Source organism: Pogona vitticeps, chromosome 5 (genome assembly GCF_051106095.1).
Source record: "Pogona vitticeps strain Pit_001003342236 chromosome 5, PviZW2.1, whole genome shotgun sequence".
Lineage (NCBI taxonomy): Eukaryota > Metazoa > Chordata > Lepidosauria > Squamata > Agamidae > Pogona > Pogona vitticeps.
In genome coordinates this window covers 67380878-67408542 of record NC_135787.1, presented here as the reverse complement: position 1 = coordinate 67408542, position 27665 = coordinate 67380878, and the positions used below count along the sequence as shown (strand labels likewise).

The following is a 27665-nucleotide window of genomic DNA, read 5'->3' as shown; positions in this document are numbered from 1 at the left end:
TGGATCAGTCAGAGGTATAACAATGTATTTCCTCCCATCTTTCTTCCACCCATTGAAACATATCATGCTTGAATAATTAATAACTACGGAACAGTTCAAGTCTAAGAAAGACTTCAGTCATCAACAACAAAATACAAACTCAGATGTTGAATGCAAGTATATATCGCCACTTTTCATACTAACATATATCATGTGAACATTCATTTTCCCTACATCATGGAGCTTGTATTAAATGGTTTATTTATAGTCTTCTAACCTAATTTGTAATTCACAGATATTCTTCATTTCCTTATAATTCTGTTGCATTTCTGTTTTATAGGCTCAGACGATATTTCTACTCTATCATCTCATTTTAATGGTAATAGCACAGCTTTGTATATTAGTTCCAATTACCTGCACATTTATGGAGTCTCAAAAGCAAATCTAGTATGTTTATATTCTCCTATACATGTTTAAATTCTGTGGCTCTTATAATATTAAGACTGGAATGTTTTGTACGTAATCAGTAATTTGCAATAGTTACCAGTACTACAACATGTGTCTCCAGTAATTCATATTGCATTTGTTTTAATTCTTCACATGACTAGATGTAAAACTGGACCCAACAATCAGAGGGCATTATAGTTGTTGCAGTGCATCCAGCTGGTAACAGGCTTTCTAGTTCAAGTTTATATAATATGAATCCCACACAGAAACATCATCATTACTGATTCAGTATTGCATTAATGTATAATGTACTCTATCAATGGTTCCCAGTCATGGGTCCCCAGATGTTCTTGGATGGCAACTCGCAGAAATCTTGGCCAACACAGCTAGTGGTGAAGGTTTCTGGGAGTTTTAGTGCAGGAACGTCTGGAGGCACAAGGTTGGGAACCACTGCTCTAGATCAATCTAGTTACAGTGACAAGCTATTTATCTGAAAAATACTATTAATCACAAGGTACAAAACCACGCTTGAACCTTCTTGGTAAACTGAGGTTACACTTTCCTTCTAATCTTTTTTTTTGTATTTACTTTTCATGCTAGTACTAGTGTGCTACTAATGTATTTCTATTCTTGATTCCTGCTTTTGTACGCCTGCATTTTTAATTTTTAATTTTGGTAAAGAAGTAGATGCAAAGCTACTAATGTTCTTAGAGTTCCTTAGCTTCAGACATACCTAATCAATCTGATTCAGGTTCTGAAGTGATAGCCTTGTTAACATTGCTTAGGAATGAAACATCGTACCATCAATACAGATGTTTTACATTATCAGAACCATCTCACGGTAAATAGTCTCGTGTTATTATTCATAAAATCAACTTGATTCATGTTCCATCTGAATAAACAACTGCTCCTCTATGCCTCATGTCATTCTATCTGGTTATAGTACTCCACCTTCCTGCTTAGTCTTCTTTAAGGACATCTAACCATGTAGAACAGAGTGGGGAACATATGGTCTGTGGGCCTCACAAATCCTTAGTTTTTGGATCAAAACGTTTTGCATGCCTTCTAATGGCTACAGGAGAAATTTCACCATTGCTCCCCTCATTTCACTTTTGTTGTTGTTTTAAATGTTGTAAGAAGAGAGTTATAGGATGGATGTGGCCATCCAAGGAATGAGTAGACCTCTAGGAAGCATCCAGTTAAGTTCATTTGTAAGAAGCTATGTCTGTACCTAATGGAATCTGAGAACAAGTGGGGATGAATAAGCATGGATAAAGAATCTCTTTGAAAAGGCATTCCTTATCAATGAATGAAACATTCCTCATATCAAATAGGCCATCAGCTATAATTGGTGTTGGGGCTAATTGATGCTGTCTGCAACTTGATCGGACATGGACCCTTGTAATTTTTTTTTAGAATTTGAAACTGGAGATAACGAGGTTTACTGCCAATTGGGCCAGTCCAGCAGAAAAGCTCATCAACTCCACAGCATTACAGCAGGTCCTAACTCTAATCTTGGCTGTCACAGAACAATTTCCAATCAAATCTTGGCATCATAAAGTCCATCAGTGTTAAGTAAAATCAAATGAATTTGCCAGAAGCGATGTCACTTCTTGTTTGGATACTTTGATTCTATCCGTGGTGCTCCAAAATTAGGATACACTACTTATCCGGGGGAAGAGGAGTACTACTTGACAGATGCAGCTGGAGGAGGAAAAAAAATGTTTTTGTTACTGTTTCTGTGGGTCAGTGTAGTTGAGGCTCAGCATCTCAATTGTGTTTGATGTTAAAGAAAAAAATTAAAGTTTTTTAGGAAGAAGCTGTGTGTGTTTTTTACGAGATCCCAGCGGACAGCACTTAATCTCTATTAGAAAAAGGTTGCCAACGTTCCCACGTGAATACGAATAGCAAGGCAAATCAGGAAAATCTAGTAAATATACTACCTGTTTAAGTGCTATCATTTTTTTTTGAAACCGCTGTTCTACAATGTTCAATTATCTACCCCATTCTCTTTATCTGTTTATCTACAGAGATAGGTTAGCCACAGCCATATTCCATAAAAACTGGAAATTTGGGAGATGGACTTACTTATACATAAATTAGAACACATTAAACCAATGTTGCACAATGGGGCATAAGTTAAATCATGAGTAGATCCAACTTTGTTTATTTAGTGAGCAGTTAGGTTCCCTGTAATCTATGTTTTTGTGTAGCATGTTTTTAAAAAATCAGTTGAGAAGAAAGATACTCAGGAAAACTCTGGGTAAACAAGTTTAATTTCACCTTTTCCTCCGGTTCCCTGGAAACCACTATTTGTAATATTTTCCTTTTCTCTTTCGTGACTTGCAGTCAAAAATAAGACTGAAGATGTAGAGATTTTAAAAAAGAAAAATAAATAAAGGGCACACATTTTTAATCTGAAAACCTTTTATGCCTTTGAGCATTCAAAAAAAAAAAAAAAAAGATAGCCTAGCTGAAAGAGAAGGACAGGGAAGCTTTAGAGGGAACAAGAGTAATTTTATAAATTATACCTAGAAAAATGCAATGCTAATATCAGTAAGGTCAGAAAGAAGATTTCTGTAATCATTAACACTTAGCGCTGAATTTGTAGTGTCAAAATATACATTCAGGTTTCAAATTATTTTAAACTATTCTTCACAAAAAGACACGAAGCAAGGAAAAATCCCAGAAGATGATTCATTTTTTTCCATCTGTTAAGCACTTCTCATCCCAACACAAAGCAACTGTTAGGGCTGTTTTCATCAAGTTTGAATGGCAGTCAGCACAAAAGGGTATCCCATGGACCATCTTGACTTGGTTATGTCAACATGTCTGCTACAGCTGTGCCAAATCTGATGCTGATCTGAGCTAAGCCCAGTATAAAGGTTATAATTGTTTTGGTTTGGGCTGCCCCCATTTATAGAATTGCCCTCCAGAATTTTGATTTTTTCCGCTGGCACAAGATCACTGCTGCTCTCTCATGCAGCAATAACAGCATTTGTGCAACATTCCTTGCTGAATTAGGTTCCTGGAATGATAGCTTGTCAAGCTTGTAAAGTTCCTTTTCTTGGCTATAAAAGAGCTGCAGCCTAAATGCCTATCAGAGTACACCATGTGTACTGTATTCCAGTACATGTGTTCTTTGTCAGATAGCAAACATTCCGATGAAACATTTAGAGCCAAATCTGTTTTGTATTTGTATTATGCTGACCTTGGAAGCATAAAATTGCTCTATGGTTTAAAGTAAAATACGTGTTATCTTCTTTTACCACTATGTGTTTTTTTAAAAAAAATATTTATTTACTAGTCACATTTGTATTCCTCCAATGAATTCAGCACAGCATACCTGTTTCTCCTTCTTGCTAATTTACCTCCATAACAGTCCTGTGTGGCAGAGCTGGGTGACAATGTGTGAGTGGTTAACCAAGCAAGGGCTCAATCACATGTGAGAAAAGACCTCCAGTTATACTGATTCTTTTCATCCCTCTGTTGAACTGATACATTTTTTAGCAGTCACATGGTATATATATTGACAGGAGTGTTTACGTTGTTTTGAACTGCATCGCTACGTTTCTTTCAATTTGATAGTAGGCTACACTGCTCTTTAATTTTGTATCATTTTCTTTACTATTTCTTGGGTCAATCAGCCCCCCTCTCGTCCTTTAAAAACATATTTTTACAAACATTCTCTATCAATAGAGCGATAGGAGCCTCCTCTCACCCTTCTCTTTACTCACTTATCCTTTTTTCCTTATTTTCCTGAGTATCTCTCCCTCTCAGTTCTTGACTTTTGTTTTTCTTTTCCCTTTTGAACAGCATTGCAAGGAGGAGGCAGATTTTAAAAGACTTGGCAAAGTATTGTGAAGAGGAAGGTTAAAAAAAAGAGAGAAGATGTCGAGACAACTCTCCTCTCTTTATAATTCAAAGCAGGAAGTGTCCCTTTCTCTGCTCAAGCCTTCTGTCACCTGCAAGGGAGGGAGGGAAGGTTGTCTATTTCTGAGCAATGTATTCATGTACTTTTTGTGGTGGTGTTGGTGTTCTTTTGGCAAGTATGATCAAGCCCTGAGTTTCATGGACTAATGGGTATTTGTGTCCGTCTTGCGATGACAACAGCTGGGGAACATAATTTTAAACATTTTACCAAGATGCCAATGAATCTTCCCTCCCACTGAACCTGCTACTTCTGCACAGAGTTTGTCACAGGTATGTTTGACTTTAAAAAAAACGTGGCTTTTATCTTGTTTTGTCTTCTTTACCCTAACTGACAAGGGTTTTGTTTGAAACAGGTATTCAGGACTTTTCTTTTTAGGCCAGCTCTGTTTAACAATAATCAAATTTTTTAAAAATTAAATAACATAGAAAATAGTATTGTAAACGTGCTGGTCCTAACAAGAGATAGGAACATTATTTCATCATTAATTGGCTGGGGTCACCTCTCCAGTGTTTCCTCTGTGGTTTCTAGCAACTATTATGACCTCGTAGATACTCAATTTATCAATGTATAACTCTTTTTTGAAAAAAAAAAATCAAAATCTTTAAGAACAGTGTGCTTCTAAAACAGAAAGAAAATGAGTTGATTTCAGTAGTGAAGGCACCAAAACCAGTTTAAATCACCAGAAATAAATCAATTTCCATTTAGTGCATATGAACACAGCCACTGGTTTAAATACCACATGACTTGAAGATGATTTTTAAAAAATCTGAACAGAAATTGATTCAAATTGCCAGTGTGACCACAGACTCAGTGAAAGTAGTCTTTTCATACTTCTTGAGGGAGGAAAATACTCTGCATCTCAAGAATCTGCACATTTGCAAAGGTTACAGGGCATTATTGTGGAATGAATTGCCCAGAAATAATTCATATCTTCTAAAGTACATATGGTTAAGTCAACAGGAAACAATGTTTTCAACTGCAGATAAATGTGCTCATTTGGGAAATGTGTAAGAATGAACTCAAAATTTACAAACGTCTACCCATCCTTATACATACACACACAAGCACACATTGTCTTACAACCCAAAACAAAACAAAACAAAAAAGGGAAGAAAATATAAGTGGGATTCAGAGAAACAACAAAATTGTGGCTAGGAGATTTGCATATCCTTTGGTGTGATCACTCTTTTCACACCATCTGAATTGAGTAGATGGGCACGACAGATAAGTTATCACAGTCAGGGAGACTGTATAGTGAGATTTCCTCCTGCTGGAGATCCACCTCATCTTGTGTTGATTAGTTTTTGCTATTTTGTCCAAATGTTGCTGTTTAAGACTATTATTGATTGATGTCCTCAACTTTTCACAGTTTCAGCCCCACTGCTGCCTTTTAGTAATGACATTCCATTTTCTAATGCAGTCTATTTATTTGAAATTGTCTATTCTTAGGTGCTCTCAATTTTTTCAAAAGAAAAGCAGGGTATCAGTATAATAAATACATAAATTAATAGTATAGTGAATCTGGAATTTGAGTTAACTTCAGATAATGTGTTAGGATAAACCTCATCTTTAAGATGTGTAAGCACACAGCTGTTGAATGATATATAGGTAACGAAAACATCACATTTTCTTTTGGAGTCCTAAAATAGATCAGGGGTGCTAATGTGATCTCCTTGTCAGGCACCATGCCAGCATTTTCTATACCATCAAAAACTAGCTAGTATTCATCAAGTGCAGTTGTGTGTCATCTAGCCTTGAGGTTGTGAAAAAATGAATGATGGTTGCAAAGTACAATGAGAACACTGCCAAAAGGCATCATATTCCCAAAGCTATGAATACAAAGATAATTTTCTTCTTGTAGTTGCCTTTGTGTTGTGACACCAAATCTTGTTGCTTTACGTTTTTCAACAAACATGAGCAAATCCCCACAATTTTCACAGTTGTTCTACATCATGTCCTGCATCATGATACAACTGATGAAATTTGCCAAGTGTTACAGAGATTTCTTTCAAAGCCCACTCCATAGTCTTCAGATACAGATTCAATAATCATCTTACCTTGAAGCAAGTGGAAAAGTAGAAGTTTCAATTAGACAAAACATTTCCAATAGGTGGCTTAGGGGGCAGATTTAAAGACCCTGTGAAATTTTCATCAAAGTGAAACAAAAATTTGCCCTGCACTTAATTTGTAACAAAAAGTGACATTTTCCTTGCAACGTTTTCCTTTGGAAAACAGAAAAGCACAGATACTTAATTTCTACTTACTTTTACTCTGCATTTTACTGTAATTTAATGCAATATTTTGCTGAGTGAATGCACATACTTTATAACCGTGATGGTGAACCTATGGCATGTGTGCCACAGCTGGCACATGGAGACCTCTCCCTGAGCATGCGAGAAGAGCGCTACTCACCCCCACCCCCACCCCACAGCCAAACCTCAAACTGCATGATTGTAAGCCACCTATCCCTGCTACCTTCCTTGGTTGTCAATTCTTTTAGAGATCAGAGATAAGGCTGCTTTATTGTTTACTGCTGTAGAACAGGCCGGGGCAGTCAATCTGGCTTGTGAATTACTACTTCCACCAGAGGTGACTGCAAGCAGGAGGAAAAGCTCCAATTAAGGTGGGAAGGAAGGTGTGAGAGAGGGACAGGTGATTTCATCAGCTTGTTTAAATGTAATGAGAAGAAACAGGGACCTACTGAACTGATGCAAATTATTGCTGAAAATTTATGGAGGGAGGGAGGTAGTTGAGAAACTGACTCTTTCATAAAACCATGAAAAAAGGAACCTTCCAAAATATGTGTGTGTGTGTGTGTGTGTGTGAGAGAGAGAGAGAGAGAGAGAGAGACCGAGACAGAGACAGAGAAAGAGAGACAGAGGGACAGAGGGACAGAGAGACTTGACTCATAAAACCAGAAATAAAAATGTGTCAAAAGCTAATCACTATTGGTGGATTGCATTGCCTTCAAAAGTACCCAGTAAAGGATTTTGGTAAGATTGTATTATGGTACACAGTTGATTTTTTTCTGGCCAGCCTTACAGATTGCTTTCTGTTTGACAGAGTGGGAGGTGGAAGTAATTTTAAGGCATTTTCCACATAGTTCTATTTTTAATCCAAAACATGGCCCTGAAATGTCTTTTTTTGGTAAGTAGGGAACCTTCCAAAGTTCATCTTCACTGCATTTAGCTCTATAATTTTTGCTGAGAATAGCAAGTACAATATTTCACAGGATTTCAGGATTCTGTTTAGACTCTAAATTGAACTGGGCGGAACTGGAATATTTAGCAGAGACTCACTAACAGCAAACACCTAGTAAAAGACAACCAACACACCTGGGACTAGATTTCTGAAGTGTGTAAGAATCACATTTCTCTGTTTTTCATCCCCAAAGTAGGCAAAGGTATCATAGTTTATTCCCCAAATTTGAATCCCAGTGTCTCTGCTTTGACTTGGGCTCAAAAAGGTTCACCATCACTGCTCTATAACAACGAAGCTATTTTTTGTTGATGCTGTTCCTTCCCTACTAATCCTGCAGAAGTATCTTCAATCAACACTTTGGCTTGGCAGGACAAGTTGTTGTTCAGTCATTAAGTCATGTCGAACTCTTCGTGACCCCATGGACCAGAGCACACCAGACCCTCCTGTCTTCCACTGCCTCCCGGAATTTTGTCAAATTCATGTCGGTAACTTCGATAACACTGTCCAACCATCTCGTCCTCTGTCGTCCCCTTCTCCTCTTGCCTTCACACTTTCCCAACATCAGGGTCTTTTCCAGGGAGTCTTCTCTTCTCATGAGATGGCCAAAGTATTGGAGCCTCAGCTTCAGAATCTGTCCTTCCAGTGAGCACTCAGGGTTGATTTCATTTAGAATGGATAGGTTCGATCTCCTTGCAGTCCAAGGGACTCTCAAGATCCTCGTACAGTTCCACAATTCAAAAGCATCAATTCTTTGGTGGTCAGCCTTCTTTATGGTCCAGCTCTCACTTCCATACATCACTACTGGAAAAAACCATAGATTTGACTATGTGGACCTTTGTGGGCAATGTGATGTCTCTGCTTTTTAAGATGCTGTCAAGATTTGTCATTGCTTTCCTCCCAAGAAGCAGATTTCTTTTAATTTTGTGGCTACTGTCACCATCTGCAGTGATCATGGAGCCCAAGAAAGTAAAATCTTTCACTGCCTCCATATCTTTCTCTTCTATTTCCCAGGAGATGATGGGACCAGTGGCCATGATCTTAGGGTTTTTTTTATGTTGAGCTTTAGACCATTTTTGGCACTCTCCTCTTTCACTCTCATTAAGAGATTCTTTAATTCCTCCTCACTTTCTGCCACCAGAGTGGCATCATCTGCATATCTGAGGGTGTTGATATTTCTTCCGGCAATCTTAATTCCGGCTTGGGATTCCTCCAGTCCAGCCTTTTGCATGATGCATTCTGCATATAAGTTAAATAAGCAGGGGGACAATATACAGCCTTGTTGTTCTCCTTTCCCAATTTTGAACCAATCAGTTGTTCTATATCCAGTTCTAACTGGTGCTTCCTGTCCCACATATAGATTTCTCATGAGGTAGATAAGGTGGTCAGGCACTCCTGTTTCTTTAAGGACTTGCCATAATTTGCTGTGGTCCACACAGTCAAACGCTTTTGCCTAGTCAATGAAGCAGAAGTAGATGTTTTTCTGGAACCCTCTGGCTTTCTCCATAATCCATGTTAGCTATTTAGTCTCTAGTTCCTCTGCCCCTTCGAAATCCAGCTTGTACTTCTGGGAGTTCTAACCCAGCACTGCCATCTGTGGCTGGCCTTGGTTCTCTGGTGTTTCAGCATTTCCTAGTCCTATGTGGAGACACTTGGTATTCCTTGGAGGTTCCATTCAAGTATGAACCAGGCCCAATCCCATTTAATTTCTGAAACCAGATGAGATCAGTCTGTTCAACATAGTACAGTGACCGCAACCTCATATGCTTAAATATCAATTTGTGAATCAGACTATGCTTCTCTGGTCTTTGTGGTTTGTGTATTTCAGAAAATCCATATTCCAATAAAACATGTTTTTTATAACAGTAAAGAGTTTGGTTTCTTCAAAGACGTAAGCCAATATACTTTGATTCTTTTGAAATAAAAAAAATGCTATGAGCAAAAAAGTTTGAGTGGACATCTGGCATTAAGGATCAATATTGTTCTTTTGTATTAGAATACATGAGGTCTTCTTACTGGTGTAACAGGACCAGAAACTGGCAGTGGGAGGGCTGTGGTGGAGGCTGACCAAAACTGGTGATTCAAAGGCAGAGGTAATAATAATCTGTACTTGTTAAGAAGAAAAGAAGTGCACCTACAAATAAAACATGATATTTTATACATAACATCTAACAGCCTACTTGTTGGTGAAAGGAAAAGGTAGCTGAACGAAACGGAATCAGAAATATTTGCCAATCAACTGCAACACATCCTGTAACTCACCAGCAAATCCCAATCTACTTCTGTGGACTCATGTTATTTACAATAGCAAGTATCCAGAGAACTTCATAAAGGAGACTTGTGTGCAAACCAGTTACTTTTTGTTTCTTTTCCTAACAGTGCCAGGTACTTGGTATTTGCAGTTTCAGAAGCTAACGTATGTGCAAAATGCAATTCTGCATTAAAAATCAAAGCTATTATATTTTCACCTTAGATTAGGTTTCCAAGGAAAACTGAATGCCCTAAATCAGAAGGATGTTCATAAGTTAAAGTATGGCTGTTCCTCAATGCAGTCATTCCTTTTCAAAAATATTTCACTGTGAATACTAACTACTATACTAACTGCTCTGATGCAGATTACTCATTCTCAAAGCTAATTGAAATCTATTTTGTAGTCATCATTCCACAACGATTTTAATAGCTGTCTTGAAAATTCATGCCAATTGTCTAGAACAGACTGAATTTTGCTTATTCTTCAATTTTTTGTTTCAGGCTTTATTCTTCTAGGTTCCCTCCCTTCCTCCCCTTCTTCTTCTTCTAAAGAAAATAGCTCTCTCAAATGTTCTTATGGCTTTAAATTACAAAACTACAACATCAAGTAAGACACCCACACATGCACATACCCACACCCACCCGCACCCACACAGAGACTTCAATACAAGTCTAATTGCCAATTTGCTAAGAAAAACTGTGAATGTTAATGAAGAGTAAAACTACTTCTCCATCACACATGAAGCCAAGTAGGGCTAAATGTATGGAGGGCCCATGGGGTTGAAAGCAGTTTCCACAGGCTATGTGCCCACTCAAAATGGAAACAAAGTAGAATTCCAGGCAATTAATCTGAAGGCTTGTGGCACAGCCTGCAAGTGCTTGCATGATCAGCAGCAATGTTTTAGTATAATTTTCTCTTAAACATGTACAGTTCTGACAGACCGCTAGGTAGGTGGGGATATGAAAGGCAGAACATAATGTGTATGCTTCCCACCTTTATACCACTCTTCGTTCTTAGGGATATGGTTTAAGCAGGTTAAAGAGCAACATTAACCATAACTAGAAAGAGAAAGCATAAGGGGTGTACCAGAAATAATAACAGGACTCTGGAAACAATGGAGAAGAGAAAATTTATTGAAATGCAAGCTAGGTTAACTCCATTGTTCATTGTCTGGATCAGTCACAATGAGTAAAAATAAGTATGCAGTGATAATCTGCCAAATTTGATTTCCACTATGGTTTTTCCACCGAAGCAAATGCACATCTCAAATTTCCTGCTATTGGCATTTCCATGGGGTGGCTAAGTGGGTGGATGTCTTGATGGCTGAAGGGGCAGCTTTTGTGTGTATTTCTTGAATGTAAACAAAATACCTGTTTGTTCCTGCAAGAAGGAACAATCAGTTTGCGAGCTTTTTTTCTCCCCGAAATGAAAAGTCTGAAAGAAAATCAATGTTTGTATACATTTCTCTAAATGTGCATATTCTATAAACAATTGTGCTTAACAACATCCATTTTTGTTGCCAGTATTTCATTTAGAGCTGGCTGGACAGCTCACGGAGTTAGGTATCTGACTGTGGAGCCAGAGGTTGGGATCTCAGTTCCCCATTGTGCTTCCCAGAATAGCCAGCACGTGTGGCCTTAGGCAAACTCCATAGACTCTGGATGCTGGCACAAAAAATGAATGGTAAGCCACTTTGAGTGTTTTATACCTAGGAAACCTGAAAAAGATCATCATAAGTCAGAATTGACTTAATGGTATACAATTATTATTTCACCTAATATAATGCAGGTCTATGTGCAATAATGTGCAATATATTTTTTCTGTACTCTTTCTCCTAATGTAACATTCTTTTGTATTGTTACTATAAGATAAAGAAAGTGCAGCTGGAGGTTTGTAGTTCAATTCCACTCTGTGCCTTCTGAGAGCACAGTCAGCCCTGGACCAATAGTCAACAAAGAGAGGGTGGTTTGAGATTCATGGGTGGTCATATTTAGGCTGGGTGGGTTAATGCTGTTTTTACGGCAGTGAGAATTTGGGGCCAGGGACTCACACATTGGTTTGTTAGGGGGCCTGGGGGGGACCTCCATGCTTAAACCTGCTTCTGCACTATAGCAGGACCCCCCCCCCTTTGCCAAATGATTGGCAATATTGTTTATTCAATAAAGTGTGGCCCATGTTTAATCCAATCTAATATAAAATGGGAGCCTTTATGATTTTTATCTGGGCACCAGATTTCCTAAGTACAATTTTCAGAATAGTGAAAGAGCAATAAATTAATCTGCATTGAGGAATACACATAAATACTGAGCTGCTTTTGATTCCAATTCTGTATTAGAATAAAATTATTTTTTCTCACCCTAAAAAGGTCCCTTTAATCCTCAGAATCACGCATTACATATATTTCTTGGCCTCTTGAACATATGTTTACAAAGAATATGAATAATAATTTACAATAAATTTCTCCCGCATATGGAATAAACTATGGTAGTTATGTAAGCCTTGTGGCTGTATTATAAGCAACAATGATGAATGAATCTACAAGTTCTGGTTTCTCCTCGTGTTTTTTTTTCCCAGTCCCTAGTTTGTTCCATCACATTTCTGCATCATTTTGCAGCTTTGAGAAAAACAGTCGACACAAACATGATGGTGTTTGTTCTTATAGAAACATTTGTGCATGCATTTTGCCTATTATGAGTTTTTGCAAGCAGATTTCCTATACATCATGTTCCTTTAAACCATATTTTTACTAACATAGGCATCTTTTTCAGAATTTCCCCACAATATATACATTCCTCTCCACACTTCCTTGTTCAAATAATCAAATTTCAGAATTCTGAGAAGCACCCATATGAAAGGATATCAGCATTCCAGTTCACGTAGTGAAACAGAAAGTGCTCAGTTTTCAAGTCTGCAATGGGAACCCCATCCTTAATTAATCACTTGTGTTTGTTTTCAAAGGCCGTGGTAAGAATGCCATGGTTGTTACCTACCTGTGACTTTGAGTCTGTCAGCTCCAATGACAATCTCCTCTTCATCAGCAGAGAAGAGTACCCGTCCATCTTCACTGGAACTTACTTCAAACCTTTTACATTGGGCTTCTACTGCATCAGCACCTACAACAGAGAAAATGAAGTCTTCAACCAAGCTTCAAAAATCCCCTGGGATTAGATCTGCATGGAAATCCCTTGGGATTAGATCGGCATGCTCTCATGGCAACTTCTTCAGTGTTCAGTTTCATTTCCTTCATTGCCTGGAAAGAAAGTTGGACATGGCTTTTTGACCTTAAAGAGAGAACTTTGGTGAGGTTCAAAAAAGGCTGTGCCGTAAAGAGGGAATTCTAAATCCCCAATGGAATCCACTATGAACCTGTAAGAATCTTGCACTATCATGATGACTTTTTAAAGGACTGTCATTGAAGCGCCTTGAGCAACTGTGGGCTTACATGTAATGTCCCTTATCAGGAGGTGGTTGGTGTGAGAGTGAGTGCGTGAGACATACTGTTTAGGAAATTTAATTGCCTTTGAAAAAAGAGCAAATATTCTACATTAATATGGGGTGTGGTGAGTTTTGTATTTTCTTCTACTGTCATGTTTCTAAGTTATGTCTTAAATATTTCATGTGTTTATTCATTCAATGCTCTAATTGTATTTGACCTAGTTCATGGTTAGCCTATAATAAGAATAAGAATAAGAATAAGAATATAAGAATAAGAATAAGAATAAGAATAAGAATAAGAATAAGAATAAGAATGAATGAATGAATGAATGAATGAATGAATGAATGAATGAATGAAATGACGAGTTTGGCAGAACATATGTTTATGAGGTCACAGTTCTTTGATTCAATATAATGCAACATGAGTGACATTTTGCAAAAGCTTGGGGCTCTCCACTACTTCACACAGGAAATATTTAAAGTGTAAAAAGGTAATATAAAAATAAAATAAACATAATGTCTATTTGTATCCTAGACACACTAACCACAGAGCAAAGACTGGCTACAATTCCCTGTCAAGTCTCCATTTTCTTAAAAATCCAAGTTTTGTGGTTATATATTGGATGAAATCTCTTTAATGTGGACATTCTTATTTGAACACAGTTTATAGTAGAACCCCCTTTTCTTTTTATTGTTTTTGTTGTTTAGTCATTAAGTCATGTTTGACTCTTTGTGACCCCATGGACCAGAGCACGCCAGGCCCTCCTGTCTTCCACCGCCTCCCAGAGTATTCTTTTTGTACAGAGCACTAATTTCACATTGGAAACTTTCTCCAAACACAGACATTGAGAATAAATCACTTCAGATATCTTTCTTGGTAATGTGCCTTGTGACCCAAACTCAGTTTTTCATTCCTACAAAGTAATACATCAATATCCTATATAAATATTAAACCAATTTATCTATCAGTATATTTTGGATAGAATCCAGCAGTTCTTTAATTGCTCCTACTTAGAACTAAATCACAAAAGCTCCATATAAATACATGGCATTATATGAAATGTTGTATTTCTCAGAATTTGTAAAATATTCACACCTTAGTGAATTTATTATATGTTAACGTGCAATTTAACAAGAACAGGTGAGAAACATTCAATTGTTTGTCACAAATTTATTATGAACAAGACCCACAATGCTTTCATACTGAGAATCCAACTCATAATAAGTTATCTCCAGTTCGTCTCAGTACCCACTCCCTTTTTCTCTACATTTTGTCTCTTTCCCCCTTTCCACAACCTTTAACCATGTAGCGGAGCAGGAGTGGGTTTTTTATGATAATGAATTTGACAATAAACGTAAAAGTAAAGGTTCCCCTTGACAAATGTCCAGTCGTGTCCGACTCTAGGGGGCGGTGCTCATCCCCGTTTCCAAGCCATAGAGCCAGCGTTTGTCCATAGACAGTTTCCGTAGAGTCTTAAATCCTGGGAATGTTTTTATGCATCCTCCACCACTGCTAAGAAAACCTAGGAAAGGCAGTCTCCAGTGTGTCTTGGCTAATTTCTTTGAACTTTGAGCTTTTGCAAATTCCGTATTTCAGGCTCCCCAGCCTCAGCAAAAGTTGTTGGCCAATCAAGCAGCAGAGTGAAAGCATTCATGTCTCTACCACTTTTGTAAGCTCTTCATGCCATCTCTCTTTACAGACTGAGCCCCTATCTGCCAATAAACCACACCATAGTTAACAGATAACAAGTTTGATGAAGGATAGATGGCTGATAGTTATTTAAAAGGCCACAGTTTTGACTGGCTGCAGCAGAATAATTTTGGTATAGCATAAGAAGCAGATGCATGCCAATGTCCATCTTTCCAGACCAATGCTAGGGAACCAAGGATAGACAATCAGACTTTGGTATACTCTTCCAGGTGCAAGATCACTGAGGGGGGCATTGGCACCTGTTGTGGGGGACTGTAGTGGTCTGCTCAAGCTGTACCTAATACAGTCAGTTTCCCACCCATTGATTGGGGGGGGGGGCTTCCCTTTTCCTTGGGATAAGGCCAAACACCTCTCTTCCTCACCAAGAATCAACTCTTAAGTGCTAAACCAGTCTCTGTTGTAACAAAGGAAGCAAAAAGAGATAAAAACCACTCTGTAAAAATACCACAACATCACACGAACACAAACATCCCTCTCATCCCACTCCTCCAATATATCACAAAAATTACAACTGACTTCAGTATGGTACAGACTTGTTTAAGGGGTGGGTGGGTGGAGTCTGTGCAAAGACTGGCTGGCGAGGGGCCTTCTGGTCTGGCAGACTGGGACCTCCACCCCAATCATTTGGCCATCTCCTGACTGACCAGCTATCCAGCATTCCATGCTAAGACATCACAGGTGCAAAGATGCTTGGGAAGAGGACAAAAAAGCAGTGGGCATCATTTCCACAGTCTGGTACGTGCTGTACAGCAAACAGGGCTCCAGATAGGTTGAAACTAGGAGACCCTCACTTTTTGCCATACCCTCCTGAGAAGGTTGCATTTGGGGAAATGAGAGACTAATGGAGACTCTGAAGAAGATTGCTAAGTACCTCCTATGGCTGCATGAAAAAAATGAACCTGGTGAGTTCTCCTGGGATCTCTTAATGAAAATTTCCCCACTGTTTCTCTGATAAAGCTGGGGGAAACTGAGCTAATAATGAAATGAGGAGGGGCAGTGACTAGTTCTGTGCTGGTCCCTTTGAGCAGATTGCTTCAGAACCCCTTGCTCCTACTCGTTACTGAAACTGGGATCACTGAAGAATAGGGGCAGCCTACGGACAGTTCATCTCACCCCAAAATTTTAGGGACAATGTCTCTTTGCTTCATGAGCTGCCTATGCTGAAAGAACACAATCACTATCATTTCCCCACATTAAAATCTCTTAGACTATCTATTAATATGTTTCTTTCAGTGTTGTGCAAATTGGAACAACTTTCGTTCATTTTCCTGAAATCTAGCTTCAGAATATTAAACATAATACTTACCATGTTTTTTTAAACTTAGAAGCTCATTCCAGTTAAACATTCATTTTCTCGAGCAAGAGACAGACTGACAGTTTCTCACCTCTCAGTATAACCATTAATCCTTATAGTAATTGTTTTGCAAATGTTTTACAGTGTTACCAAGCTTCCTTCGGAATTGATTTCCTAGATCTCTCTTCCTTTAGATTTGGTGATAGCAAAACATAGCTGAAAGCAAAGTAATAGATTAGGGGATTTAGAATAATTTCCTTTATAAACCAATATAATATGCTGCTCTTTGTGTTAAGTCCATAACCTTCTTGATTCTAAAGTGGAAATCCATGACTGATTATAGGCTATTATCTGCATATAGAATCAGTTTATCAGGTTATGTTCTACAGATCTCACTGAAATTCTTTCATTCATATTATTCATTCTTATTGATATTTCCAAGGGCTAATGAGAGGAAGGAATGCAATACAGTTCCACATGATAGACTGAAATTAAAATTGTGGGTTTCCTGGTGCCATTTAATAGTGATCCAATAAAAATAAATTAAATTGTTCATATTCATTTGATGCCAGATGTGCTCCATCACAACTTTGGTGAAATTTCTCATCTCTTGACAAGAACATATTGGGGTAAAGAATTTCAAACTAAGGCTTCTGAGGTGGGATCCAAGCACTTTACTCTCTAGATTATTGGTTCCCAACCTTGGATAACCCAGGTGTTCTTGGACTGCAAATCCCAGAAACCCTGGACAGCATAGCTGGTGGTGAAGGCTTCGGAGAACTGCAATCCAAGAACACCTGGGTTACCCAAGGTTGGGAACCACTGCTCTAGATTATTATGTCACCTTGTCAGAAGAGAGAGTTTGTGGGCCTGACAGGATACTGGCTGTATCAGTCATACAGACATGTAAAGGGACAATATATTCCACTCTGTTCTATGCCTGGTGAAGTTTTATTATGGGTGTTATTGACTTGAGGACTCCTTCCTGTCCAGTTGTATGGGATAAATACCAATTTCTAGTTCAGACAACATGCTTGAACAAATTCTGTCAATTACATGCATGATTGCCCCTTGGGTTTTTGTACTCAATAAAGAGGAAATGGCCTGCTGGGTTAACAGGTTACAAATTCCTTATTGACAGAAGTAACTCTACCATTCACATTTAGTAGGAAAGAAGTAGGAAGTAGACCACTCCTGAAGAAAATAAGTCAAGGCTGAATTCATATAGTATGTAGATTTCAACTGGGTTTTATTTCTATGACATTCAATCACACTTGCATGGTTCAAAAGGTAGAACTTACTATGGAGCCATAAGATTGATTGATTGATTGATTGATTGATTGATTGATTGATTGATTGATTGATTGATTGATTGATTGATTGATTGATTGATTGATTCATTCATTCATTCATTCATTCATTCATTCATTCATTCATTCACTCATTTTCACACTGCCTTTTTCCTTAAAAAGAACTCAAGGTAGCTTACAACAATTAAAAGACACTAACTCAGTCGCACCACCCTTACACAACCATGGCCTGACACTGAGATAACTTGGAAGGCAGTGGGCCAACATATGTCTTAGGAAGAGCTGCTCCTTGCTTGGAACCTTGTCCCTTCTGAATCTTCAATAAATGCTAGCTATTTATTCCAATACGCCCCCCAGAAGAAGGGAATAGTAAATCAGTTCTCTACCTAGAAAACCCTGAAAAGGCTCACCATAAAGCAGAACTGATTTGATGGCATGCAATCATCATTATCATTATTTATTAGGGATGCACTAGCATTTTATTGGATCTGCTGTAGATATGGACACTTAATATTCACATCTAGGGATATATATATGAAGCAATTCCCACTCCCAGGAACAGCCTGGCCACTCACCAGATGGTGCTGAGGGCCCTCTTCAGTGGAGGCACACCAATCTCAGCAGGAGTCCAGCGTGCCCTTCCCCATCTCCTTGCACAGCTGAGCACTCATCAGGTGAGCTGGGAAACTCCCCTTCCTGCGTCTGTACCAAAGTGGTTGGCTGTGCAGGAAGGTAGGAAATGGCTGCCAGGCTCCTGCAGGGATTGGCATGCCACCACTGTAGACGGGCCAAAGCAGAGCAGGTGAGTGACCCAGCCAGTTCTGAGGGTGGAAATTGGGCTTTGTATTTCATATCCCTGGATACGAATACCAAGTGCCTGTGTCTAATCTGCATTTAAAAACAAACCTAGTTTATATATTGTGGATGAATATACAGATTAGAATATAGATATCTTTTTTCTTGCTGTTCTCAGACTTTTGCAACACAGTTCTTGACTAAAAATATATGAAACTGCACGCAAAACTGCTCACATCAAATGTATATATTTAACAAAAAATGAGTGTAGAACTGAGTTAGATTTATCAGTGAATATATGTGAAACTCACACAAACTAACCAAATCTATCTCTTTAATTTTCTGACTTAAATATATATATTAATGAGCAGTTACAAATATACTGTACCATGTACTTTAATATTTACTAGAAACCTTTATTAGTAACTGAAAGACAGAAAAAGGCTCAAACTGAACAATCCTTTCCTCCATGCAAAGGCAATAGTGGTAAGTGAGTTACTGAGATTGGACAGTTCCTGAAAATAGGAAAAATAAATGAAAAACAGATTTAATAACATTTTGGATTTTAATTTTGTTCACCCTGGTTTGCTTAACTGTATTGAATAATTTGAGTGGGGAAAGATGAAAACATTTCATAACATATTGATTTTTTGGGAACTGAACAAATCATAGAGACAAAGTATTATGAGGCAGCTTGAGTGTTAAGATCATTAGGACAGATCTTTCTCTTGGTCCCACCACCTTCACAGGGGACACTGGAGAGGGCCTTCTCTGTTGCTGCTCCCTGACTTTGGAACTCCCTCCCTCAAGAGGCCAGATTATTTTTGCTATCTTCCTGCAAGCAGGCAAAAACCTTTCTCTGCAGGCAAGTCTTCCCTCAGTGACTGGCTGAGTGTGATTTTTAGATGAATTGTTATGCATTACTGCTTTGGGTTTTTAGTACTACTTGTGTTTTCCATTTTTCAGAATGGTATTTGTTCCTTTTAAAAATTTGTACATATACTTATTTACTATAAATATTGTCTTTTTATGATGAAAGCTGCCTCTTTATACTAATTGTTCTTAGGTTTAAATTGGCTTTTAATGATGCGATGATGTAAACTGCCTTGAGTCCTTTTTGAGGAAAAAAAGCCAGGTAAAAATATTTTCAATAAATAAAGTTATATTTATGAAGAGGTTAATGTCGACAGAATCTATATCCAGATTATGAAACATTAATGTCAAATATCTGTTTGAGGAAGCAAGGTTTCTGGGTTAATATTAATGAAGTGTCTGGTATGGCTGACCACAAAAGGGTCTTGGCTGCATGCAACAGCAATTGAAAACATGAGAAACAATACAATAGTGGACAATAAATGTGTAGAATGTTGTATTGTTGGCCTATACAAAAAAAATATCTCTATACACGAGTATAAGGAAACAATAAAACCTTCATTTTTTATATATAGATAGAGGGATTCCTAGAATATTGAATCAAAATTATTTTAAATCCCCACACAGTTGGACGTAGATTTATTAGCACATGAAGCCTGAGGTGTGCTTGAAACTTAACAATGTTATGATCCTGAAAGACTGCTTATTTCAGCTGGAATAGCCATAGGCTTTACTTATCTGGAGGTACAGGATATATGGTACAGTATTTAAGTATTTATTATTGTGTCTGAGGTAATGTGGAATTCAGTTGCCTACTTCAAAGGACATTTTCTTTAGTAAATAATTGTGTATGTAAAAACATCTGCACGCTACAGGATGTGGGAACAAACCTGTTGGTGAATATTACACAACAGCAACGGTATAACATTTGGATAACAATTTTCTACAAAAACAATCGCAACACAAATTAAAGTTGACACTTGAAAACAGAGATTCCACCTCAGCCCAGTAAAGCTGTCTAAAATGGATTCCCAGATCTCCCCCAAATACTGGAGAGAATGCATAAAGGCAGGCACTCCAAATGACCTATGTTAAAAGGGACGTGGTGGCGCTGTGGGGTAAACCGCAGAAGCCTGTGCTGCAGGGTCAGAAGACCAGCAGTCGTAAGATCGAATCCACGCAACGGAGTGAGCACCCGTCGCTTGTCCCAGCTCCCACCAACTTAGCGGTTCGAAAGCATGCAAATGCAAGTAGATAAATAGGGACCACCTCGGTGGGAAGCTAACAGCGTTCCGTGTCCAAGTCGCACTGGCCATGTGACCACGGAAGATTGTCTTCGGACAAAACGCTGGCTCTATGGCTTGGAAACGGGGATGAGCACCGCCCCCTAGAGTCGAACACGACTGGACAGAAATTGTCAAGGGGAACCTTTACCTTTAAGAGTTCTAGAGGGAGGTGGGATAGCAAACCTTAAGCGTAACAAGTAAAAATATTGAGCATTGTGAGGCCTTGTACATATCATCTATTTTTATGGATTTCATTGAACAACTGTTTACAGAAACATCTAATAGCCTTATTAATAATGGCAGCTGCTTAGGAAGAACAATTTGATGGAGGACACAGGAGGAACCAACAGCAGAAAACTGGGTCAATAGAATATGGCTGATAGTACTGGTGGAAATGCTGATGCATGTCCTTAAGGTCTCAAAAGAGCAACCAAGCTAGACAATGTTTTTTGCAATGTGGAATCCTTTTATGTCTTTTATCACTGAACCTACAGGAGAATTCAAGTGATCAGGCCACTGTATGAATTTCTGGCAAGATATGCTGTCGACCAGACATAGAATACTGTTTTAAATAATATACATTGAGGGCCAAACTCTTGATGGCAAAACCAACTTCAGCACTCACAAAGGCCTTCTGTGAACAACAAATTGGTGCCAAGAATATAATGTACACCCATGTTTGTACAGATTGTATTTAGAGAAAGTAGTTTTGTGGTCTTAATGTTGAGGAAATTTTTTTTAAAAAGCAAAACAAAAAGATAAGATACGCAGGAGAAGAGTAACATATGTACAATTCTTAACATATTTAAATTGAGAACTAGAGGGACATCCAATATCTCTGCTCAATCCATTTTATCTCTGATTAAAAACTATCTTAGAACTTCAGTACTGGAGAGAACCTGGTGGATCACTGAGCCCAGTTCCTCAAGGCACAGAGGGGAATTGAACTCCCAACATCTGGAAATATCTAAACCACTGATCTATCTATCCTGGGCAATAGCATACAAGGAAAGAATAAACAGTGGAGGGAAAAGTCTCAGAATCCCAGCACCAACACTATACTACCAAAAAACACTCCTGCTTTTTCCAGATCACTGTCCTGATTGAGGAAGGCAATGAAATCCATCCTTCAATGAATCAAGCATCTGCTGTTTTAGATATATACACATAGTGGGAATTGGAATGTGGCATTTGACAATAACAGGTACATTATTATGAAACAGGCAACTCAAGCAATAAATAAATAAATAAATAAATCTGAATTACTCAGGTAAGATTCCATGTCAAGAACTGCCAAAGATAGCTATATTTTGGCCAAGTGTACACATCTCTTCAGACTGTGTTGTGAACCCAAAGCAAATGCCTTATTAAATTCCAAACACAGAGAGTATATACTGCATTTCCTATACACATTCTTGATCTTGATTTGACTTCCATTCAGTGAAATTAGATTTTTCTCTGAGGTTTTAATGGATGTCAGCCTCATCCTGCCAGTGCTGGTTCAGCAACAATGGCACAGAAACAAACAGAGCTTGCTTCATGAAATTGATTAAGATCAATAGATTAAGTACACACACACAGCAAAACAATCTGGTTGTATCAAGCTCAAAGCTGATGTTTTATTTACCAATTCTGGGAGACAAGAAAGCTGATATACATACTATTAGAAAGCAAAAAAAGTGACAAGAGGAGAAGAAAGGATTAAAGGCTCAAAAATATAATATGATTAATAGTAATACATATAATGCAATGCAACATGTGAAATCTGCTTCAGTGCCATGCTGAACAGAATATGAAAAGCAAATAGAAGTAGACAACAAGGGCAGGTATGCATTTCTTCAGTACAGGAATTGCTATACCATACTTCAAATGAATTCCCAGTGCACCTTACTAACATTTATAAATATTACAAAAAAATGTTCCCCAACATCCAGCATCAGCATCTCAAGAGTTGTCTGAGTAAGCAAGGAAGAAAGGGAGTAACACTTAATGCACAATGAGATAGTCCATGAGACAACAGCTGGGACCAAGAGTTATTTAAGTGGTACAGCCAGTGCTTCTCGGTGCACTTATGCAGGGACAAGCAATCAAATGCCAAACAAATCTTAAATTAAAACTCTTATTATTTTATTTATTTAATTCATATCCCGCCCATTTAGACTGAAGTCTACTCTATTAAAATAAAAACAACAATATTATTAGACTAGAGGATGATGAAATAAGTTAGGTATCAACAGGAGGGAAGGCCTGTCTGAAGAGCCAGGTCTTAAGTTAGCTCTTAAAAACGCCCAGCGGGGGGGGGGGGGGAGATTGTTCCAGATCCAAGGGGCCACTGCCGAGAAGGCCCACTTTCTTGTTCTTTCTCTTCGGGCCACCCTCGTTGTTAGGCCCCTCAGCCACCCCTCCTGGCTAGAGCGAGTGATATGGGCAGATATAGGTGGGAGTTCTGCCAGTTATTGAGGCACTAAACAGTTTAGAGCTTTATATGTCATCATTAATACTTTGAAATCAATGTGGAAATGAACAGGTAGACAATGCAAGGCAGCCAGAGTAAAGGAGATACATTGATGTTTTCTCACCCCAGTAAGAAGTCTGGCAGCCGCATTCTGCACCATTTGAAGCTTCTGCATCAATCTCAAAGGTAGCCCCACGTAGAACGTATTACAGTAGTCTAATCTTGAGACTACAAGTGCATGGACCAGAGTGGTGAGGGCCCCAACATCAAGATAGGGATGCAGCTCGGTGATCCACCAAAGATGGAAGTAGGTGGTGCGAACCACTGATGCTACCTGGGTTTCCATGGTAAGCGCTGGAACAAGATGTACCCACAAGCTGCGAACCTCAGTCTTCGTGGTGAGAGTCATCTCCCAAAAAGTGAGGGACTTTCCCAAACCACCAGTGTCTGGGCCACCCACCCTCAGGACTGCCGTCTTGTCTGGGTGCAGCCTCAGACCATTTGCCTGCATCCATCCCAGTACGGCATCCAGACAGCGCTGAAGGGATGGAACAGAATCCACTGTTGTAGGAAAAAAGGAGATGTAGAGCTGGGTGTCATCAGCGTACTGATGACATGAAGCCCTGCACCCCTTGATGACCTGACCCAGCAGCCTCATGTAGATATTAAACAGCATTGCGGGGATAATCAAGCCCTGCAGAACTCCACAACTGAGATTCCACGGAGCCGATACCTTGTCCCCAAGCTGTACTCTCTGGGGATGGTCCTCCAAGAAGGATCGGAGACAGACTAACACCAGACCACCAATTCCCAGCTCGGAGAGCCTCCTACAGCGTTGAAGGTGGCTGAGATATTGAGAAGGACCAACAGAGACATTTTGCCCCTGTCGGCCTCCCTCAGGAGGTCACAAACAGGGCGACTAATGCTGTTTCCGTACCGTGGTGTGGACTGAAGCCAGACTAAAATGGATCCAGGGTGTTGGTTTCATCCAGAAGGGCCTGAAGCTGGTCAGCCACCACCCTCTCTACCACTTTACAAAGGAAAGAAACATTGGCAACGGGCCTATAATTGCCAATATCGTCCACTGCCAAATTTGGTTTCTTCCTAATGGGCCTAAGGGGAACCTTACCCTCCTGGAGAGACCCATTAATTATTGCAGTGGCCCATACAATTGTTATAGGCCTGGCTGCTTTGATTAGCCAACTAAATTGGGATGGGGAGTAAAATGGGCTTTTACTGCCTTTGACTGGCCAGCATAGGTTCAGATTTCTTAAATCAACTTAGCCAGACAAAACTGAGATGTCAAGCCTATATATATTGGGACTTCACATCTGTGAGGGTTGCATTTGATCGGCTAAAATCCAGTTGCTTTGTTGCACATGCAGAAGGCAAATGGTACAACATGCAAGGATACAAAGCTGGACTTTTCAGAGTTAAGCACTCAAAGTCCTGGGCCTGGATGGATAAATCTCTTGGTTTGGTTTCTCACACATTTAAATTTCCACTTCTTTCCACCTAATTTTCAAATACGACAAAGCTGGCATAGTTTCATGAATTCTTATCAAAATCAAAATAAAACAAAATTCTCAGCCATTCTCCTACAATGATAACAGAGAAATCAGGATTAATGGTTTTCTTGGCACCTCTAAGAAATAATAAATGCACATTTATTTTAAGTGCACACGGTCCTCTATAGCTGTCAGAATATATGTTTGAACCAGCCCTTGAATTGTCTTGCCATTCAGACAGCCTAGAAGGGAATTAAATTGTATGCAGTGCTCAGAAGAGTGGGTGCAAGAGGTCTGTATAATGATTTATCCCATTTTGGGTCATATCTATGTGCCCTTGAATGTAATTGTTTTTAAATAAGTGCACAATGGTCCTTAGCCTAGAAGTATCCAAGTACCTACTTTCATTGACTATTAAAAGATCAGATCTCACCCATCTAAGTATTTTGTCGGGGAAACCAGAAATATCCTCAGGATTTGCTGCAACATCCATTAAGATTCATATTATTTAATAAGTTTATCTTATTCTGTAGATGCGCTGCTTACCCATTGACTGCTCTATTAGTTACTGTAAAAAAAAAGGCAGGTGTTAAATGAAACGTATCTGAATGTAATCCCTGGATCGTTGATTCTCCCTTCTCCCCTGCAACTCTCCCCATTCCCTATTCTTAAATATAGGCACTGAGTTTGACCTGCTACAGTCCTCCAAGACCTTACCTGTCATTCCAGTTCTCAAAAATAATTGCTAATGGTGCCAATCCCTCCCCTGCTAGCTGCTTTAACATTGTAAGGTGAATTTCACTACAGGGCCTGAGGGTTTGAAATACGTTCATATTAAATATCCTTTAACCTCTTGTTTCCCAGTTTTGTCACTCTCCTTTTCTGGCATTGCAATCAATGCTGGGCTTCAGGAAACTACTAGTGGAAAAACAAACTTATGCAATTTTAATACTAAATTGTGTTTTTAAAAATGACTTACAGTACTTCAAAAGTTAATACTGCAAAGTAAACAAAGAACCAGCTGGAATAAGGTGCATGAGAATGTCACAGACCACAGGAAACATAATTTTTATATTTGGTTCAGCCTTCACACTGCCTTGCTTTTCTGAAAGTTTATATTTTACGTGTGTACTTTTCTCCAAATGTTTCTGATCTTTAGTGATCCACTGTTCAGTTATCTGTAACACACTTGCCATAATACTCTCTTCCATATTGCGTAGCTTGCTTGCAGACAGATTTAAATCTGAACTTGAGGCCAAAGTAGGCATTACAAATGCCCTGTCATTAGCAGATGAAATTCACTATTACTCCAGAGCAGACCTTTCTGAGTGTGCCATCATATTTGCAAAGAAAGCCTCTGCTTATCTCCCCATGGACAAACACAAAATAAAGCAAGTTAATTTGCAAATATGGGAGGTGTGAAATGCTCCTGTAATGATCATCAGGTATTTTCTGCACTTAAGGAATTCCTTCTTCCAGTGACAGGCTATCTGCAACATATAGTCTGGCTTCAGAGACAGTAACACCTAACTCAAGAGATTGTATTCAATCTTTCCTCATTCACCTCCCACCTACCCCCGCCTTTCAAAAATGTTCTGGAAGGTCCCTTAACTCTTTGGAGTAGATTTCACAAGACATGAAGAGGCTGCAGACTGTGGAGGAACCTGTTTCAGTTGATGAATTCCATCCAATTGGGTGAAGCAGCTAATGAGTATCATCCAAAGATTTGAATATTATCCTCCAGAGAAATGCAGCTATGGTTCTGGCAAGTATGGAAATTGTGAGGTTTTCCAGAGATGCACTGTATGCCCCTTTGGTATAATGTGAACATCACAGAGGTCTTTCTGCCAGTTGAAGACATAACTGAAAGCTTAAGTCAGAAGGACATGAGAATGACAACACATTTTCTAGACATGACATGAATTATAATATGACACTAAATTTATTTGCTCTCTTTAGTGACTTTGTTATCTGGCTTGCACGCAGGAAATGGTTTCACCAAAATTAATGAGATGTCTGAATGTCAAAAGGTGGTATTGGGGAGAGCAGAAATAAAAATTTTATGTCCTGTCAGTGTCTTGTTATAGGTCCAGATGCTGCAAATTATGTAGTTGCTCTTAGCACACAGCAGAAGCTTTGTGAATGTCATGATAGGTACTTCACATCTGCTTTAGTTGTGCGGTACTAGTAGTTAATATACATGAAAGAAGCAATTTGACAGATCATCTTTGGAGTCTAAACTTCCTCAAAGAGATCCAATGTTACCACTAATATTCATTTTTCTCATGTTGAGGTCTCAGTAGTAAAACAATTAAATACTTCTCCGAATGGAACATTTTTAGTGGCAGTTTCCTATAGGTATTGACTGTCTTCACATCCAGGCAGTTCAATACTTTCAAATATTAAATGAAAGGCAACCATCATGCTTTCAAATATTAAAACAGATGCAGATGTGTATTTTTATTTATTAATGCTCTTCAGCACAAGCATGTCGATTCCCTATTACCATAATTTTGACTGAGCTTTTCTAAGTCAGTGCTCACACCTAGCTTTTAATATATTAACTTCACATTCCTCAAGGAATCAGCTAAGTTATACAGCACAATGTTTTGTTTATGTATTACATTTCTTTGATAAATACCCTTATGCACTCTATGCATTGTACAAATTAAGATACAAGATACAACAAAATATGCAAACAACTGAAAAGTAGCATAGATGAGAAATCTAATAGATACATACCAACATTATGTCACAAAACAGATCATAGGTTACGAAAGCTAAAATTGCCATCAGGTGCTGGAGTTAAAAACTGTAACACCCTCTGCATGGAGTTGCGTATGGAAAATGCCAGGGAACTTCGGATGGTGCAAAACACAGCAGCCAGATTACTAGCTGGGGTGGTACACAAGGAACACACAATAACCCTCTTACAGCAACTCCACAGAATTCAAACTGCCGGTTCTAACTAGAGATGGGGACAAATAAAAAAAAATGGTGATTTGTTTTGATCCGACATTCGTCAAGGTTAACGGATCAACAAATATAAATATACGAATATTCTTTGACGTATCGACGGCTCAATCTGAGCTACAACACTGGTCCCCATCCACCTAGAGACACCAAATTTGCAGGGAAGCTTCCTCATATGCTTTTCTACAACTCCTAAAAGCTTGGTGAACATTGGAT

General features: G+C 38.7%; 1 protein-coding gene and 1 long non-coding RNA gene across 2 annotated transcripts in view; one reads left to right on the top strand and one right to left on the bottom strand.

The window, feature by feature from the left end:
- SGCZ (sarcoglycan zeta) overlaps nt 1–27665 on the bottom strand; it is a 728738-nt gene that overhangs the window by 53155 nt on the left and 647918 nt on the right. The window contains exon 5 of the mRNA XM_078394647.1: nt 12800–12922. Coding sequence (XP_078250773.1) covers nt 12800–12922 — 123 coding nt within the window. The remainder of the gene's footprint in view (nt 1–12799; nt 12923–27665) is intronic.
- Nucleotides 1–27665, top strand: part of LOC144589604 (uncharacterized) — a 389049-nt gene that overhangs the window by 335335 nt on the left and 26049 nt on the right. The gene's annotated exons all lie outside the window — the stretch shown is intronic.